The 17,857-nt window shown below is 44.3% G+C and overlaps 1 protein-coding gene across 5 annotated transcripts in view; it reads right to left on the bottom strand.

The window, feature by feature from the left end:
• Pofut1 (protein O-fucosyltransferase 1) overlaps positions 1-17,715 on the bottom strand; it is a 34,117-nt gene extending 16,402 nt beyond the window's left edge. For all 5 annotated transcript variants that reach the window (XM_071608833.1, XM_071608836.1, XM_071608834.1 and 2 more), the window contains exons 1-5: positions 17,516-17,715; positions 15,821-15,942; positions 11,129-11,311; positions 9,551-9,663; positions 632-824 (exon numbers count right to left, since the gene is read on the bottom strand). In XM_071608833.1, coding sequence (XP_071464934.1) covers positions 632-824; positions 9,551-9,663; positions 11,129-11,311; positions 15,821-15,942; positions 17,516-17,648 — 744 coding nt within the window. In that variant the 5' untranslated portion in view covers positions 17,649-17,715. The remainder of the gene's footprint in view (positions 1-631; positions 825-9,550; positions 9,664-11,128; positions 11,312-15,820; positions 15,943-17,515) is intronic.
• Positions 17,716-17,857: the final 142 nt, after the last annotated feature.

The raw sequence follows: 17,857 nt of genomic DNA, 5'->3' as shown, positions 1-17,857 counted from the left end.
GGAGAGAGACTAGTGGTAAGTGAGATTACCTCATCAACCGAAAAAGAATGAGTTTTAATATAATTCCTACACGTTTTGGTATTTTTCAATTTTCAACAATGAGCACTTCTAACATATCTATATATCGTATCTCCTTATGTAAATTTAAGCAGACTGTCAATACTGGTTCTGTGATTTTCACATGGAGGGTAATTTGATGAGTTTCCATACATTTAAGCAGCCTCCAAATTCTGGGAGGATGACATCTTCATTTCCTGGGAGCCCCCCTCTGCACCAAGTCCATAGCTGTTTTTCAACAAGGAGTCCACTAGCTAACCACCTCATGGGGACAGAGGAACCCTAGGTGAGGGTCTCTCAACCTGCTCCTGACCTGGACTCTGGCTTGATACTTCAGTTTATCCATCAACAAAACAAGGATACAAACAGCAGCTGTTAAAATGAGAGCTGGCTCTAGACTGCTCCAGAGTCACACTTCTGATGGGTGCTGTAGCGGGATCATGGGACACAATTCCATAGACTTGGTCAAGTGAGCTCTCTCTGCCCTGTCTTGGACTTGGGGTCAATTCCTATAGATATGGCTGCTCAGCTCAGGCACATGTCAAGTGAGCCAGGGAAGGGAAGGGGAAGTTACCCAGTCAGAGCCAATGCGCAGATGAATGCCCACATAGGGCCGGATGAGGTGGGCACGGATCTGGGCCTCTCCCATCTTCACCATCTCATCTGACCACACCACGTACTTCTGGAGTGACTTGTGTTCCTCCAGGACAGGGAACTGGGCTGGGGCCCCTGGCAGGGCGAGCACAGGATGTTCCTTTGCTGAAAATCTAGACGGGATGAGGAAAAGTCAGACAGAAAGTGCATAGAGAGCCTGCCTGTCACCTCCACGGAGAAAAAGATGGTATTGCACCATGCCCCAGAGACCCTGCAGAGGCCCCGTACCATGCAAGAAGCACAAGAGGTTGTGAAATCCCAACGGGTTGATAAGAAACTACAGTGGTGGCAATAGGCACAATATGCAATACTGTCCCGCCGCACGGAATTTACAACCCTCTTTGCTTGTTTAACAATTAAAAATTTACAGTAGAGCATTCCAGCCTTTTATATGTCATGCTGGCTTCCAATCTGTGGTGCAGTAATTCACTCCAGGGTGGGGTGTCTGGACCAAGCCTTTGCCCTTTTACCCACACGGCGGGACTGAGACGTGCAGCTGCTTACAGAGGCAACGGCTGGGTCACACTCACAGGGACTGTGTACACTGGATTAGATCATTCATTCAACACTTTTCAAATACTTATTGATTGCTTACTATGTGTTGAGACCCAGAAAGAGAGGCATGGTCCCTGCCCTCATGGGATGTACAAAAGGTCCCAGATGTCCCCATCACAACCTCCCAGGGCTCTCTTTCCCCATTTACACCATATGTGTTTTGCAATTTTTCACATCTGTCTTTTCTGTTGGACCCAGGCCTGTGGAGACAGTGCCTCTGATGCGCTTTGCAGAGCACCTGGCAAAGATAAGAGCTTAGTAAGCACATGCTGACTGACTGAATGAGGAGCAACCTATGTTCCCTCCTCAGCTAAACCCAGACTCCATCCCAGCCACATGAGACAGCTTGCTGTTCCATGAGCTGACAGCACATTTTCAAACTCCAGATCTTTATATACTGCTTCATCTTCCTGGACTACCTGCCTCTGCCAGCAAAACCCTTTTCTTAACATTAGGAAATAGGCACAGCCACTCTGGAAAATAGTTTGGCAGTTAGTTTCTTATAAAACTAGACATGCAATTACCACAGGACCCAGCAATGGCACTCTTTGGCATTTATGACAAGGAAATAAAAGCTTATTTTCATACACGAACCTCTACACTAATATTCACAGCAGCTTTATTTATAACAGTCCCAAACTGGAAACCACCCAGATGTCGATCAACAAGTAAATGGTTCAACAAACTGGCACATCTGTACCATGGAATACTACTGCAATAAAAAGGTGTCAACTATCAACACAGGCGACAACTTGGATGGCTCTCCAAGGGAATTATCCCAAGTGAAAAGAGCCAATCCCAAAGGTAACACACTATATGATTTCATTGATATAATAATGAAATGACAAAACAGAGTAGAGAACCAAAACAGAAGAGATTAGCGGTTGCCAGGGGTTAGTGATGGTGTGTGTTTGGGGAGGTAGGCGTGGTTATAAGTTGACAATACAAGGATCCTTGCGGTGATGGAACCAGTCAGTATCTTAACTGTGGTGGTGGATAATATGAACCTACACATGGGATAAAATTGCACAGACCACACACACACAGAGGTGAGTACAAGTAAAACAGGAAATCTAAGTAAGAGAGGTGGATTGTTATCAATGTCAGTATCCTGCACTCCAGTTTTTTTTTTTTTTTTTTTTTGTTATCAAGGACTGAAGTCAGGGGCTCTCAACCACTGCACCATTTTGTATTTTATTTAGAGACAGGGTCTCACCGAGTTGCTTAATGCCTCGCTTTTGCTGAGGCTGGCTTTGAACTCACAATCTTCCTGTCTCAGCCTCCCAAGCCGCTGGGATTACAGGCATGCACCACTGTACCTGGCTTGCACCATAATTTTATAAGATGTTATCACTGAGGAAAAGAGGAAAGGGTACATGAGACCTCTATATTATTTCATACAACTGCATGTGAATCTACAATTACCTCAACAAAATCTTCAAATAAAATTTTGAAATATTTCAAACCTTAAAGCAAATACAGAAAATAGCAATCCACATACCTATGACCTATATCAACAGAAACTAAAACTTTGCTTTGCTTCAGATTAAAAAAATACCCACCTAAACAAAAGCCCTATCCTAACATATTTCCCTTTCCCTCCCTTCCCAGAAGATAATGTGTTATTATGCCTGATTATACTTATCTATCTATCTTCCTACCCATGACTTAGTTTCCTTATCTGTAATAGAGCTGATAACAGTTCCTACTTCATAAGGCTGTCTTTTGTGTGTGTGTGTGTGTGTGGTACTGAGGACTGAACCAAGGGGTTCACTGAGCTACATCACCAGCCCTACTCCCCCCACCCCCTTTATTTTGCAGTCCTGAGATGGAACCCAGGGCTTTGCACATGCTAGGCAAGTGCTCTACCACTGAGCTACATGCCCAACTCCCAGACCTTTTTAGGGCCTTACTGCGTCTTATTAAGTAATAGGCCATATTCTAATTGCTCATGAAATTTCCATAACAGCCCTGTGAGGTAAGTTTTACTATATTTTCTTTGGCAGATGAGGAAACTGAGGCACAAAGAGGTTATATAACGTGCAAAAGTCAAATAGCTAAGAATTGGTGGAGCTGGGATTTGAGTCTAAACAACCTCCTTCAAAACCTATGTTCTTAACTCCTAAGACTTCACTCCCTTCTCCCCACCCAGTCCAATGAGCATCTCAACATTTGAGTTTGTGACTTATTCTTCTGATTCTCAGGCCCTAGCACAGGCCTCAACACACAGTAGTTGCCATAAATACTTTCTGAATGAATGAATGAATGAATGAGAGAGTCAGTGATCTTATTAGAAAGACCAAGTCAGGCTGTCAGGAGTTGAAGGAGGAATATATTAATATTAATATACTAGCTAAAGTCCTGGCCCATATTAGGTCCTCAGATTAATATCTGAGGGTCAGGATTTTAGCTAAACTCCTTTCAGATGTCACCATAAAGAATTTTTTAAAAATATTTATTTTTTAGTTGTAGTTGGACACAATATCTTTATTTTATTTATTTATTTTTATATGGTGCTGAGGATCGAACCCAGGGCCTCGCACATGTTAGGTGAGCGCTCTACCACTGAGCCACAACCCCAGCCCCCACCTCAAAGAACTTTGAAAGAAAAGCAAGCATTTTCTAATCTTCCAGGGGCCTGGATCATTAGGATAAAATCACAATTTGAGCTGTCCCCGATCTCTTGGGAAAATCCTGCAACTAACCCTTGAATGTCTGACCCCTCTACCTGGACCAGCACAGAGTTGCCCAAGTGGGACAATATCAGCTCTGACCCAACATGGAGCAAGAAGCTAAGATTGATTTGATTATTTGCTCTGAGGTCAGAGGATGTTGTCAGGAAAGCAAGCAGGAAGTAAGGTCTTGACTAGAAAGAAAATTTGACCATTCCACATGCCATGCCCCCTGATTATTGGCCCTAGGTCAGCCCTTAGCCTGGTCACTATCCAGCAGAAGGCAGCTGGCTCTAGGGCTCACTTCACTACTTCACCCATGTTGCTAAGATTCTCCAACAGGTCGGGGTTCCTCTCTGCACAGCATCCATTCAGCATACCTTTGTGGCTGGACATCATGCTGAGTGCAGAGGACACAGGGACATTAGAATGTCAGGGCCAAGGGCTGGGGATGTGGCTCAAGCAGTGGCACACTCGCCTGGCTTAAAAAAAAAAAAATATTGGGGTTCTCTTTCTCTCTCTCTTAAAAAAAAAAAGAATATCAGGGCCTTGCTTTTGATGTCCCTGCCAGAAAGGACTACCTTCTTTCCAGCTCTTTGCAAAGCTGGCTCCCTCTCATCCTTCAGGTCTCAGTCTGATTTCACCTGTTTATGTCCTCTTGGGGAGGGTGCAGGCTGGGAGAATGACATATTATGTATCTTTATAAGAACGGTTCAACATGGTGGCCCATAGCCTCCCAACAGGAAATGTACAATAAATACCTGCTGAATTAAAGCTCTGCTCTGGTATTCATAGACTCAGAACCAGCAGAGCTGAAAAGAACCTCAGAAATCACTTGGTGGGAGAGAATTATCTGTCTTCTTTTCCTATAATCCAACTTTCAGCTAGATACTTGGAAGCTCAAAATAAAGACATTTCTCTAAATTTCTTGCAGCGAGGGATGGCTTATGGGTCTTTGTACTAGTCAGTGAGATGTAAACAAAAGAGTTACAATGAATTTTTAGGAAGGCTCCTTAAAAAGGCGAGGCTATCTGGATGCAATGGTGCAGGCATGTAGTCCCAGCTACTCAAGAGGCTGAGGCAAGAGGATTGCTTGATCTTAAGAGTTCAAAGCCAGCACAGGTAACACAGTCCCTCTTTGGTGGGGTTGGGAGGAGGGCAGGGCTTTGCCTTTCTTCTGCCCCTTTTGACCTCCAAGTTGCCTGGAATATGATGTGTGATGGCCAGAGCTTCATCTCTCATCTTGGCCCAGGAGGTCATACTGCGGATAAAAGCTAATAGGACAGGGCTGGGGATTTGGCTCAAACGGTAGCGTGCTAGCCTGGCATGCGCAGGGCGCTGGGTTCAATCCTCAGCACCACATAAAAAATAAAATAAAGATGCGTGTCCACCAAAAACTGAAAAATAAATATTTAAAAAAAAAAAAAAAAAGCTAGTAGGACAAACGAGTAGAAAGACAGGAGCCTTATTCCTGATGCCACTATGGAAGTGCCACCCTGCCCTGGACTGCACATTCCAATACCTCATTTACTTAAGAACAGTAAACTCTATGTTAGTCTGCAGTTATTTTTGGGTTTTCGGTTACATGTACCCTAACTTAAGTTCAATATGCCTTAAATCTGTGGCCCACAAAGTACTTTTACTTTATTTGGAGGCCTGATATACAAGAGAGTTAAGTACTGGTTGAAGGTAGTGGACAGGAGGAACTGAGCCCTTCCAAATTGGTCTCTGGGGGACCCTTCTGGTCCCCACAATGGCTCTGCAGGCAGTTCTCAGGAACTCTGAGGATTGTTTGGAAACCACTGATCTACTTGGTGGGGACTGATCTTGCTCACCCCTTCCTTTTATAGATGGAGCACTGAGGCCAGAAAAGGGCAACAGCTGCCCAGTCATACAATGAGTCCAGGTATAGCTGCACCCTTGGGTTCTACTCTACACTCTACCTTCCATCCCCAAGGACAATTTTTTTTTTTTTTTTTTTTTTTTTTTTTACAGCAAGCGTCTGCTTACAAAATAGTTAAAATAAAATACTCTCTCACCCACTTGTAAAACTGATCATCCACAGGCTCCTAACAATTTGCCTCACAAAGGCCTATAAAGCACTGTACAGTCTGGCCCCTGCTTTCTTATGTGGCAGTTCATCCATCTATCTGTCTATTTATTTCTTTATCAATTATACAGGGGATTGATCCCAGGAGTACCTTACTGCTGAGCTACATCCCCAGCCCATTTTATTTTTTATTTTGAGACAGGATCTCACTAAGTTGCTGAGGGTTTTACTAAAATGCTTCAGCTGGCCTTGAACTTGAGATTCGCCTGTCTCAGTCTCCTGAGTTGCTGGGATTACAAGCATGTACCACCGTGCCTGGCTCTTGTGTGGCAGAATAAAGATAGCCATCAAAACCAGGCATGGTGGTGTGCAGCTATAGTCCCAGGTACTCAGGAGGCTGAAGTGGGAGGATCACTTGAGCCCAAGAGTCCAAAACCAGCCTGGACAATATAGTGAGACACAAGACACTAAGACACCATCTCAAAACAAATAAAACAAATGAGCAAAATAACATTCAAGAAAAAAATGGCCATCAAAACTTTGAATCTCCTCCCATAGGTGAGTTCTATGTTCCTCACAATTTGACAGCAGTGACACTGTGCAGGTTGCCAGGCCAGGCATTAGGGAGCCAGCAGTTTCTACTTTCTGTCTCTTGGGACACTGCCTGAATGCTCCCTCTCAGAAACTAGTTCTCATGCTGTAAAACCTCAGGCCACAGGAGAGATCATGTATACACAGGCTGTGGATGGTCCCAGCTGATCTCCCTGGTAATACCCAGCATCATCACCAGTCATGAGTGAGATGTGGCCACGTAACTGAATCAAGTCTTCAGATGACTTGAGTCATGGCAGCTGACTGCAGCCATAAGAGAACCACATGCAAACACCACCCAGCGAACACAAGAGTCCATCAAGAGATGAATGGTGCCAGGCACCATGGTGCACGCCTGTAATCCCAGAGGCTCAGGAGCCTGAGGCAGGAGGATTGCAAGTTCAAAGGAAGCCTCAGTTGTGGCTCAGCAGTAGAGCACTCGCCTAGCACGTGCGGGGTGCTGGGTTCGATCCTCAGCACTCATTAAAATAAAATTAAGGTACTGTGTCCAACTAAAATAAAATATTAAAGAAAAAAATAGTAGGTCTCAGTAACTTAGCAAGGTACTAGGTAACTTACTGAGACCCTATCTCAAAGTAAAAAAAAAAAGACACTAAGATGTGGCCTAGTGAAGCACCACTGAGTTCGATCCCTGGTTTAAAAAAAAAAAAAAGAGAGAGAGAAGAATGGACATGCAAAATGTGTTATATACATACAAGCAATACTACTCAGTCTTAAAAAGACTGAGGTTCTGACATGTGCCACAATACTGATGAACCTTGGAGACGTTTTTCTACATGAAATAAACCAGACACAAAAAGACAAATACTGAATGATTCTACCTATAACAGGTTCACAGAATAGGTGATTTTTTTATTTGTTTGGTTGGTACCAGGGATTGAACCTAAGGGCACTCACTCACTGAGCTACATCCCCAGCCCAATTTTGTATTTTATTTAAAGACAAAGTCTCACTGAGTTGCTTAGTGCCTCACTGTTGCTGAGCTGGCTTTGAATTTGCAATCCTCCTGTCAGCCTCCTGAACTGCTGGGATTACAGGCATGCACCCCACACCTGGCAAATAGGTGAATCTGTAAAGACAGAAAGCAAGTTACCAGGGAGTCTGCTACTTCAACCTTTGTGACCTCAGGCAAGTAACTTCACTCCTCTCTGCTTCCATTTCTTTATGTGTAAAGCACAGATGACAATATATCCTGTAGACTCATGGAAAGATTAAACCCAAGTCAATACATTTGAAGACTTAAGAACAGTACCTGGCACATTTTAAGCATGAAATAAATATTAGCTCTTATTATTTCTTTAAGACTTATATACACAGCCAGGCTCAGTGACACATGCCTATAATCCCAGAAACTCAAGAGGCTAAGCCAGGAGGATCATCCCAAATTCAAGGCCAGCCTAGGCAATTTAGCAAGACTCTGCTTCAAGCTGGGTGTGGTGGCACTTGCTTGTAATCCCAGCAACTCAGGAGGCTGAGGCAAGAGGATTGCAAGTTCAAGGTCAGCCTCAGCAATGTAGAAAGGATCTAAGCAAATTTGTGAGACCTCTTCTCAAAATAAAAAAGTAATGTTGCTCAGTGGTTAAATACTCCTGGATTCAATCTCAAGCAGCACCCTCAAATTCCTCAAAATAAAAAGGGCTGGGGATGTAGTTCAATGGCAGAGTTCCCCAAGTTCAATCCCCACAATGGAGGAAAATTTTTACATACAGATCCTAGAAGCCTACGCAACAGGTCTATGACCTTGAGCACATTATTTAACTTCATCAAGCCAGTTCGGACCTGTAAAATGGAAATTGAGGGCTGGGGATCTGTAGCTCAGTAGCAGTATGTTTGCCTAGCATACGTGAGGTCCTGTGTTCGATCCCTAACACTAAAAATTTTAAAAAGTGGGGGGGACTGATAATAGCCATCTTATAAAATCTCATATAAAAAAGGCACGTGAGAGCTAACTTTGGCTGGCCACTTATTATATGCTATGCATTTTTGCTACGCATTTTCTGTGGTAGGAGAAGATACTGTTACTACTCTTTCCACTAACCCAAGGAAGAAATTGGAGCCAGAGAGCTGGAGTGGCTTTTCCAGAGATTCCTGAGAAGGAGGCTGAGCTGTGTCAGAGCTTTGGATTGTCTTACTCCTGAGCCTGTACTTGTTTTCTACATCTGTCTACCTCTGGCCTACTGAATGCCAAGTGCTATGACTATGCCTGAATTCATATGTTCCTCTCGTCTCCTAACCAGCCTGACTGCTAAGACCAGGCTCTTTCCTGCCATGCCACAGTCCGTACCCTATGTGAGTTATCATCACCAGGACTAGATTACAGCTCCCCAGGGTGGGGGTAGAGGGGAGAGGGTTGGGAGTGCTGGATGCCCATGAGCCCCATGTCCCTCCCTGACCCCACCACTGCTGCCCCTTTATTTTTACACATTACCTGTGGCCTCTAAGTACTGACTCACACATGACAAACGCTCTATAAATATTTCACAGCCTCTGCCTGTGCCCTGCTAACCTATTTTTTCTTAATAGGGCCTACTGGCATACAATTAATAAAGCACATCCAGTAATTATCTGGATGACATCACTTCTCAGTCTGCACCTGAAGCTGTTCTCTAAGAGCTGTTTCCAATTTTCACCTTGTGAAGAGGAAGGCACAGGGGAGTGATTCTCACGCCTGGAGGAGGAAATCGAGATGCATGTGACTGCACAATGTTCTTTTTATGACATCCCTTATCAGCCAATAAACTCTTGCTCAACTTGTGGCAGGTCAATGTCCCACCGTGTCAGGCTTTGAGATGGGAACAGATCACACAGAATCACAAGTTCAACAGACAGAGTGCCTACACCTTTCATCTCACACATCAGGGTGGGGTAGAGGGGAGAGGGTTAGGAGTGCTGGATGCCCATGAGCCCCATGTCCCTCCCTGACCCCACCACTGCTGTCCCCTCAAAGTACCTCTGAATCCATTGTTCTTTGTAGGAAGCGCTGAAGGAAATGCCTGTAAAAAGTTCCGACTTATTGAAACTCACATGAAACTGATCCCAGAATGGGCCAAAGGGGTTTCCTTCCTGTAAGAAAAGAGTGATGGAAGACTCACTTGGGAGACGAAGGAAAGACCATCCAGGGTTGGGGCTAAGGAACTGTAGGGGAACCCTGGGTGCTCTGACTCAGGATGAAATACCCTCTTAGGATGGCTCCCTGGGCTGAGGGCTGAAAAGAGTTGCTTGGTTTCCATTCCAGTTTCCAGTAGGAAATATTCTCTAGTGTTTGATAGTCTTTCCCATTCACAAGTCAAGTTCCACCACCCCTGAAGAACTGGTGGGCCCAGGGAGGAACAGACCTTGGGATTGGATCCATGGACTAGAGCTTCAGTAGACTTTCAAGACTGGCTAATAGACCACCCTTGTTTTCCAACATGGAATCCAAGGCTCAGAGAAAGTAAGACACATGCCCAATATCACACAGCATGTGAGGGCATTGCTGGGAGCTGCAAGCTAGATCTCCTTTCTCAAATTTCATGGTTCTGCTAACCACTCTCCCCAAACTGCAGCATCCATACTGAATGATAGATTTGGGGATTATTTTATTCCCAAAGTGCCAGAAATTTGCAAATTTCTACTAATAAAATATGGCACTTCTCATCTACCTTCTGAGAGGCAGAAAAGTCTTCAAGTTAAGAGGATGGACAAAGAAGCCAAACTATCTGGGGCTGAATCCCAGCACTACCACATCTGCTGTGTGACTTTGAGCAAAATTTTGAACCTCTTTGCCATATTCAACATCCTGTCTATGTAATGGGGATATCATTAGTACTTTCTTCATGGAGCAGTTTGAGATTAAATGAATTAATATGCACAAAGCTCTTAGTACGGCATCTGACATAATGAGGATTAGTTATTATTATTGATGTGGCACCTTATACTTCACAAGCATTCTTATACTTGGTTGTCTTGACATTTTCTGAGAAAGAAGGAACAGAGACTAGCATTTCCATTTTTTTTTTTTTAAAGTTTCCTCATTTGGCTGTTTTTTTTGTTGTTGTTGTTGTCAATGGACCTTTATTTTATTTATTTATATGCAGTGCTGAGAATTGAACCCAGTGCCTCATATGTGCTAAGCAAGTGTTCTACCTACCAGTGAGCTACAACCCCAGACCTAGCATCGCTATTTTGTAGGAAGAAATTAAGGCTCAAAGAAGCAAATTCTGGACAAGGTGACACTGCTGATAAATGCCAAAAATAAACCTAAATCTCCATCTTCTATTCTAAGCCCTTCTGGGACCCTCCCCTACATAACGTGCTACTACACAATCTCAGGAGTCCAGTGGACATAGAACAGGCAGAAAGGGCCCCCAAGGGGCTGGGGCTGGGGCTCAGTGGTGGAGCACTTGCCTAGCATGTGTGAGTCACTGGGTTCAATTCTCAGCACCACATAAAATAAATAAACAAATAAATAAATAAAGATATTGTGTCCATCTATAACTTGAAAAAAAAGATAAAGAAAAGAAAGGGCCCCCAGGCTCACAGGACCCACCTTCATGGGGCATGTCTTCTTATCAGGGCTTCGCTGTGCTGCCACCTCAAAGCAGTATGCCACCCGCTTCTCGGGGGGCCAGTGGGTGGGAGCCAGCTTCTCCATGAAGTCCTCCAGGCTGATGACCCGATGGTAAGCCTGGAGGGGCTCCAGCTTGAAGTACTTCTGGTAGGACACATGGAGCTACGGGAAAAGGAGGGGCAAAGGTCCTACCTCAGTGTTCCAGTTTAGAGACATTAACTAAAACCATACACTCCTAATTCCAGACACTGCAGATTACGTGACAATGAAAAACTTTTGTTAAAAGACACCAAAATAGGCTCAAGACATAGCTCAATAGTAGAGTACTTGCTGAGCATGTGTGAAGCCCGGGGTTTGATCCTTAGCACTGAGAAAAAGAACACTAAAGTCAGGACAGAGACAAAATGGGGGATTAAATCTGCAAATTCAAAAGTGAATAGTAGTATCCCTCGTGCTAAAAAATGACAGCTGATCTATATGACAAATAATGGGCAAAGGATAGAGGTGAATAACTCACAGCAAAGGAAACCCAAATAGCCAATACTCTCAACTGATGTGCAACCTCACCAATAATTAGGAAAATGCAAATTACAGTTATGAAGAGACATCACTTCTCGCCCAGGAGGCCAGCAAAACATTTAAATGCTAACACTAATTGTTACAAAGGATGTGGGAGTTAGGCACTCTCACACATGGCTGGCAGCTGACCTGTATATTTTGGACAAACCACTTTGGGATGCAAGCTGTCAGCATTTTAATTCAATACAATTAAAATGTTCCTTCTACTGTTAGGTATTTGCCCTGGAGAAGTTCTTTCACTTTTCACTGGAGTTGAGTACAAGGATGCTCAATGATACAGTGGAAGAATAGGGAAGAGCACAGAAATTACACCCAATACACTGAATCTATGGAGTGGCTGCCTCTGGGGGTGGGGAGAGGGACTGGGATTCGAACAGAGGCCAAGAAAAGTTGTCCTACACCAACTTTATCTGCAATGCTTCATTTCTTTTATTAACAAAAAGAAAAAGTGAAGCAAAAAGGAGACAGTATTAATGATCACTTTTAGCAGTGATATATGAGTGATGGTTGTATTCATCTTTGTATTCTTTTTAGATTAAAAAAAAATTAAACACCATGGAATAAAACTTGAACTTCATCCTATTGGTCAGGGTTTCCTAAACATGTTGCACTAGTTCAGATGGATAAAAGGTTCTGCATAAAGGAGCTCCAGAGCTAACGAAGCCAAGGAAATGCTATTTTAAGTTGCTTCTTTATTGCAGCAGGTCTTTTTAGGGCCTTAAACACGCTAATGTGCATTGTGAATCTGAAAATTTTGGGGGATAAGGAATTAAGAATATTTCCCAAACTGATTCAACTATGGCACCCTTCTAAGACTGGAAATTGGGGTTCCAATGAATAGATTTTAGACACCTTAGCTATTAGCAATAATAGTATAGCTAAAGGATTTTTTTAATATTCATTTTTTAGTTATAGGCAGACACAATACCTTTATTTTATTTTTATGTGGTGCTGAGGATCGAACCCAGTGCCTCATGCATGCTAGGTGAGCGCTCTACCTCTGAGTCACAACCCCAGACCCAAGCTGAAGGATTTTTTTAGCACAAAAAATATTGAAAGATCATTCTGGTGGTAGAGGAGAGAGGAATTAGGAGGTTACTGCAATGGTCTTTTTCTTTGTTCAAGTATCATTCAGCATGCACTCACTGGGCAGCTTCCACACATTTAAGTGAGAGATGGAGCAGCTCAGACAGGTCAAGATGCAAAGGAAGGTGAAACAGGGGTTGTATGTATGTACGTAAGGAGAGGCACAAAGGGGAACCTTTAGGTTCCTAGCTTGGCATCCAGGTGAATGGCGTGGCATAAAATAAGGCTGGGATTACAGACAGTGACAGGTTTGTGGGGAAAGATGCCAAGTTCAGTTCGGGCTGTGATCTGAGATATCTGAAGGACATCCAAGTAGACTCAAGGGTCTAGGAGTCAGAAATTCAGGCTTGTGATCAAAGAGTGTTAGCCATACATAAATTGGATAGGTACCTGGAAAACAGTGAAAGCCATAAGAGTCAACAGAAATTTATAGCAAAGCAAATAATGATAATAATAGTAACTACTACTTATTTAGTGTTGATTTAGTGCCAGGTATTATACTCATCACTTTACAAGGATTTATTCATCAATTCTACCACCTCCAGTATATTTATAAAGAAACCTGGGCATACAGAACCTAGGTGACTCATCTGAGCCCACAGAGCTCGAAAATAGAAAGAGGACACACACCAACAACTAAACAGTGGATGGAGAGAGAGGTGCTCCCAGCACAACACAAAGAGGGAAATGCTGACAGGTCAGGGCTGTGGCAGGAATCAGTGGTGTCCTGGAAGCCAAGGGAATAAGAAAGTTCAGGAAGGAGAGAGACTCACAGGAAGTCAGGTGAGATGAAGACTGAGAAATAAACCCTGGATTTGGCAATTCTGAGGTCCCTGGTGACCTCAGTGAGAACAGTCACAGCAGAGAAGGAAAGCCCAATTGGGGCAGGTTGAGTAACCCACAGAAATAAAGGAAGTGGAGACTCACAACTGGCCAAGACCATAAGGAGAGAGCAAGCAAGTTAGAGGGAGGTGGATGGGCAACATCTAAAGGTAAGAGTGAGAAAAAAAAAAAAAAAAAATGAGAACGCTGACAGGTCCCAGAACTGAGAACTTCTTGTGTCCTAGGTTCTTCGCATTGAGGAGCTCAGGTGACTCTAAGAAGGAGGCAGATGACAACATCCCAGGCATGGTACCACCATTAACCCATTCAGTTCTTACACGGGATATAGGGACAGTTATTACCAAGCTATTTTAAAGAAGAGGAAACTGGTTGGGCTGTGATGCATGCCTGTAATCCCAGCAACTCGGAAGGCTGAGGAAGGAGGATTGTAAGTTCAAAAACAACCTCAGCAACTTAGTGAGGCCCTAAGCATCTTAGTGAGACCCTGTCTCAAAATTAAAAAAAATAATAATAAAAAGGGCTGGGGATGTGGCTCAGTGGTTAAGCACCCTGAGTTGAATCCCTGGTACTTAAAAAAAAAAAAAAAAAATGAGGAAACTGAGGTACAAAAAGGTACCTTGCCCAGGTCACACAATTAGTTAAGTGGATAAGCTAAGCTCTGGTCTCAGATACTCCCGGCTTTTAATTTCAATCGCTCCAGGGCTTGGCTATAGCACCATGGTAGGATGCTTGCCTAACATTCACAAAGCCCTGGGTGTGATTCCCCATCACTTGTAAGAGGGGTGGAAAAGGACTGGAAATGGAAACTCAAATTCCTGTATGAAAAATGGAAAATAAAACCTGTGGGACTCAGGAGGCTGAAGCAAGAGGATCACAAGTTCAAAGCCAGCCTCAGCAACTTAGCAAGACCCTAAGTAACTTAGTGAGATCTTGTCTCAAAATAAAAAATAAAATACAAAGGGCTGGCTCAGTGGTTTAGTGCTCCTGGTTTCAATTCCTGGTATAAAAAAACAAAAGACCAATCTATGCAGAGAAAAGGCTTTATGAATAAAATGCAGTGTTTTGTATATACTTAGTGTTATTTCTTACGTCTATTAAAGTTTTTTGTCAATTCATTAAATACTAATTAAGTTCCTACTGTCAGGCCCATGGGATATGGTGTGAACAAAGGCAGACATGGGGTCATTAAGACACAAAGATAAGCCAGGAATCAGAGGATGCTAAGCAGACCATGCTGAGGGAGTCCCCTGATGGGATAAGAGGCAGCACTGCAACCAGAATACTTGGGGTTGTGGTCTTGGCCTCAGTTTCTTTCTTTCTTTTTTTTTTTTTTTTTGTACTAGGGATTTAACCCAGGGTTATTTAACCACTAAGCCATATCCCCAGCCCTTTTTTATTTTTTGAGACAGGGTCTTGTTAAGTTGCTTAGGGCTTTGTTAAGTTGCTGACACTGGCTTTGAATTTGCAATCCTCCTGCCTCAGCTTGAAAAGCTGCTGGGATTACAGGCATGCACCACTGAACTCAGCAACCTTAGTTTCTTCTTCAAAACTGATAATCATATCCATCTTTTTTTTTTTTTTTCCAGTATTAGGGATTGAACCCAGGGGTACTCAACCATTGAGTCACATCTCCAACCTCTTTCATTTTTTTATTTTGAGACAGGGTCTGGCTAAATTGCTGAGGTTGGCCTTGAACTTACCATTCTCCTATCTCAGACTGGGATTATAGGCATACACTATTGTGCCCTGCACCCATCACCTACTAATGGGAATGCACAGATGGTGGAATCAATCAGGACTAGAAATGGAAACTTTAGGTCTCAAACTCTGAAGTCAGACAGACATGGGTTTAAATTCTAGGTCTACTACTCCTATAAGCTGTGTGACCTTGGGCAAGTTACCTAACCTCTCTAAACCCCAGTTTCCTCATGAGGATGAGAGGTGGGAGAAATGAGCTAATCCTCATGCAGTGCTCAGAATAGAGTCAGCACACAGCAGGGACTGGAAAAATGTTAGCCATTGTTATTCCAGGGAAAAAGAGTTCTGAGAGTAAGACAAACTCAGAGGAGTAGGAGGTAAAGCCCAGAGGACTTGGAGGTCAAGCAGAAGTCAGCAAGACTGAGGAAGCGTGGACAAGGGCCAAGGTCAGTGGGAAGTACTCACATTGGTGAAGGGAGGTTTGTGATGCTGGTACTCAATCCACGGAGGTACAGCCAAGGTGCGGTTCAACAACTTTGCAAATGCCAGGGAGCCCAAGAAGTGATCAGCCTGGTTCCCAAAGCGCCCTGGAAATGGTATGTTGTGGCTAAGGTGAGGCCTCAGGCATCAAGGACATTGGGCACCCAGGGGTGGGGAGAGCCAGGATACCAAGGAGAGCAAGTTGGACTCCTGAGTCCGGCATTCAAGGCCCTATAGGTTCTGCTCCTTAAGCCTCAGCAACTCCAGATTCCCTGCTATTTCCCCCAACATAAATCTACAATTCTCACACTACCCCTATCCCTAAGATCCATTCACAAACCCCCATCCAGTTGCACTCTCCCAACTTGGATATGAGTTTCTTTCTTTTTTTAATATTTATTTTTTAGTTGTAGATGGACACAATATCTTATTGTATTTTATTTTTTTTATGTGGTGCTGAGGATCGAACCCAGGGCCTTGCACATGCTAGGCGAGCTCTCTACCGCTGAGCCACAATCCCAGCCCTTGGATTTGAGTTTCTTCAATTCTTTTCCTCAAATGTCTTTTCTCATTTCCTGGCTTTTCGTACTTTTCTCAGCCTGTGAATGCCTCAGGTGGAAGGATTGTATCTGATTACTTTTGCTATCCCCAGCATGATCTCCATGCTAGGATACAGGAGCAAGCATGGATAAGATCTCTCCCCTCAAGGCACTCAGTGCTGATGGGGAGATACCACACATGTAAACAAATACATAATGATGACTTTTTTAAAATTTCAAGAAAGAAAGGAAAAGGTTTGATGATGGAAACTAGTAAGGAGATTACTTGGGTAGAAATCAGTCAAGTCCTCTCTGGTGACATTTATGCTGAGACCTGGAGGATAGGAAGGAGTTGGTAGGGCAAAAGTGAACCGGAGGTCATTCCTCACACACCTGGGTGTGAGGAAAAGAAAGGCTGCAGCTGGAGGGTTAGGAGAGAAGGGAGTTGTGGAGGTGAACAGCAGTCGATCAATTAATGCAGCGGCCCAAGGGCCATGGTCAGGAGCCTGGAGGCCATTGGAGGATTCTAAGAAGGAATTACTTTTTCAGTGATACTTCATTCCACTGAAACTGCATTCTTCGCTGGCCCTTAGATTCTTCCTTACCCTGATCTCTTTTATTTTACTGTAGTTTTCATTATCTTTGAGAAAAATCATGTACTTACTTATTTTTCACGTTTATCTTCTACTGTCTATTTTCCCCATTTAAAATACAGCTCTAAAAGGGGCTGGGGTTTATTTGTCTCATCACATCCGTACTCTCAGAACAGAGAACACAGCCTGGCACAGAAAAGGTATCCCATAAATATTTGTTGAATGAATGAAAGAAATCGCTTGGAGCTAGCATGGATCAGTGACATCAAATCCTGCCCCACTAACTCCGTTTACTGAACTCCAGGCTGGCTTAGACCTCGAGTAAATCACATAACCTCTCCCAGCCTCAGTTTTCTCATCCATCAAATGGAAAGGTGGATACCGTGGCCCTCTGTGCCCTCGCAAATAGGGCAGAGGGGAGAAGCGCAGACCCTGCAACGCTCTGGGGATCTCTCCTGGACCTGTCAAGGAATCTGAGCGCCTCAGAGGAGTGGCTGCTCTCCCGGTCTCAGTTTCTCCATTTGAGCAGAGAGCTCGGGAGGCCTTACCCATGCAGGGGCAGTAGAGCAGGTAACCGGCCGGGTCCCAGGAGCCCGTGGGCAGCCCTGGGAGAGGCAGAAGCAGTAGCAGCACAGACGCACGCAGTGCCAGAGGCCGCAGCGCCCGCGCGGCGGCGCCCATGTCGGCTCCAGAGCCTGCGCGCGCCAGGGAGAAGAGGAGGGGAGGAAAGGAGGGGCGCGAGCGTCCGCCCCGCTCCCGGCGGTCCCCGCGCGCCGCCCGCGCGCCGCCCCGGCCGCTCTAGCCCGCCGGCGGGCGGGACCATAGAGAGCCCGCGGCACCGCCCCTCCACGGCCCGAGCGCCCGCTCGCGCGGCTCCCACAATGCACCGC

Source organism: Marmota flaviventris, chromosome 2, assembly GCF_047511675.1.
Source record: "Marmota flaviventris isolate mMarFla1 chromosome 2, mMarFla1.hap1, whole genome shotgun sequence".
NCBI classification, from domain to species: domain Eukaryota; kingdom Metazoa; phylum Chordata; class Mammalia; order Rodentia; family Sciuridae; genus Marmota; species Marmota flaviventris.
Note: the sequence above shows the minus strand (reverse complement) of the source record. Positions and strands in the feature narration are given on the sequence as shown.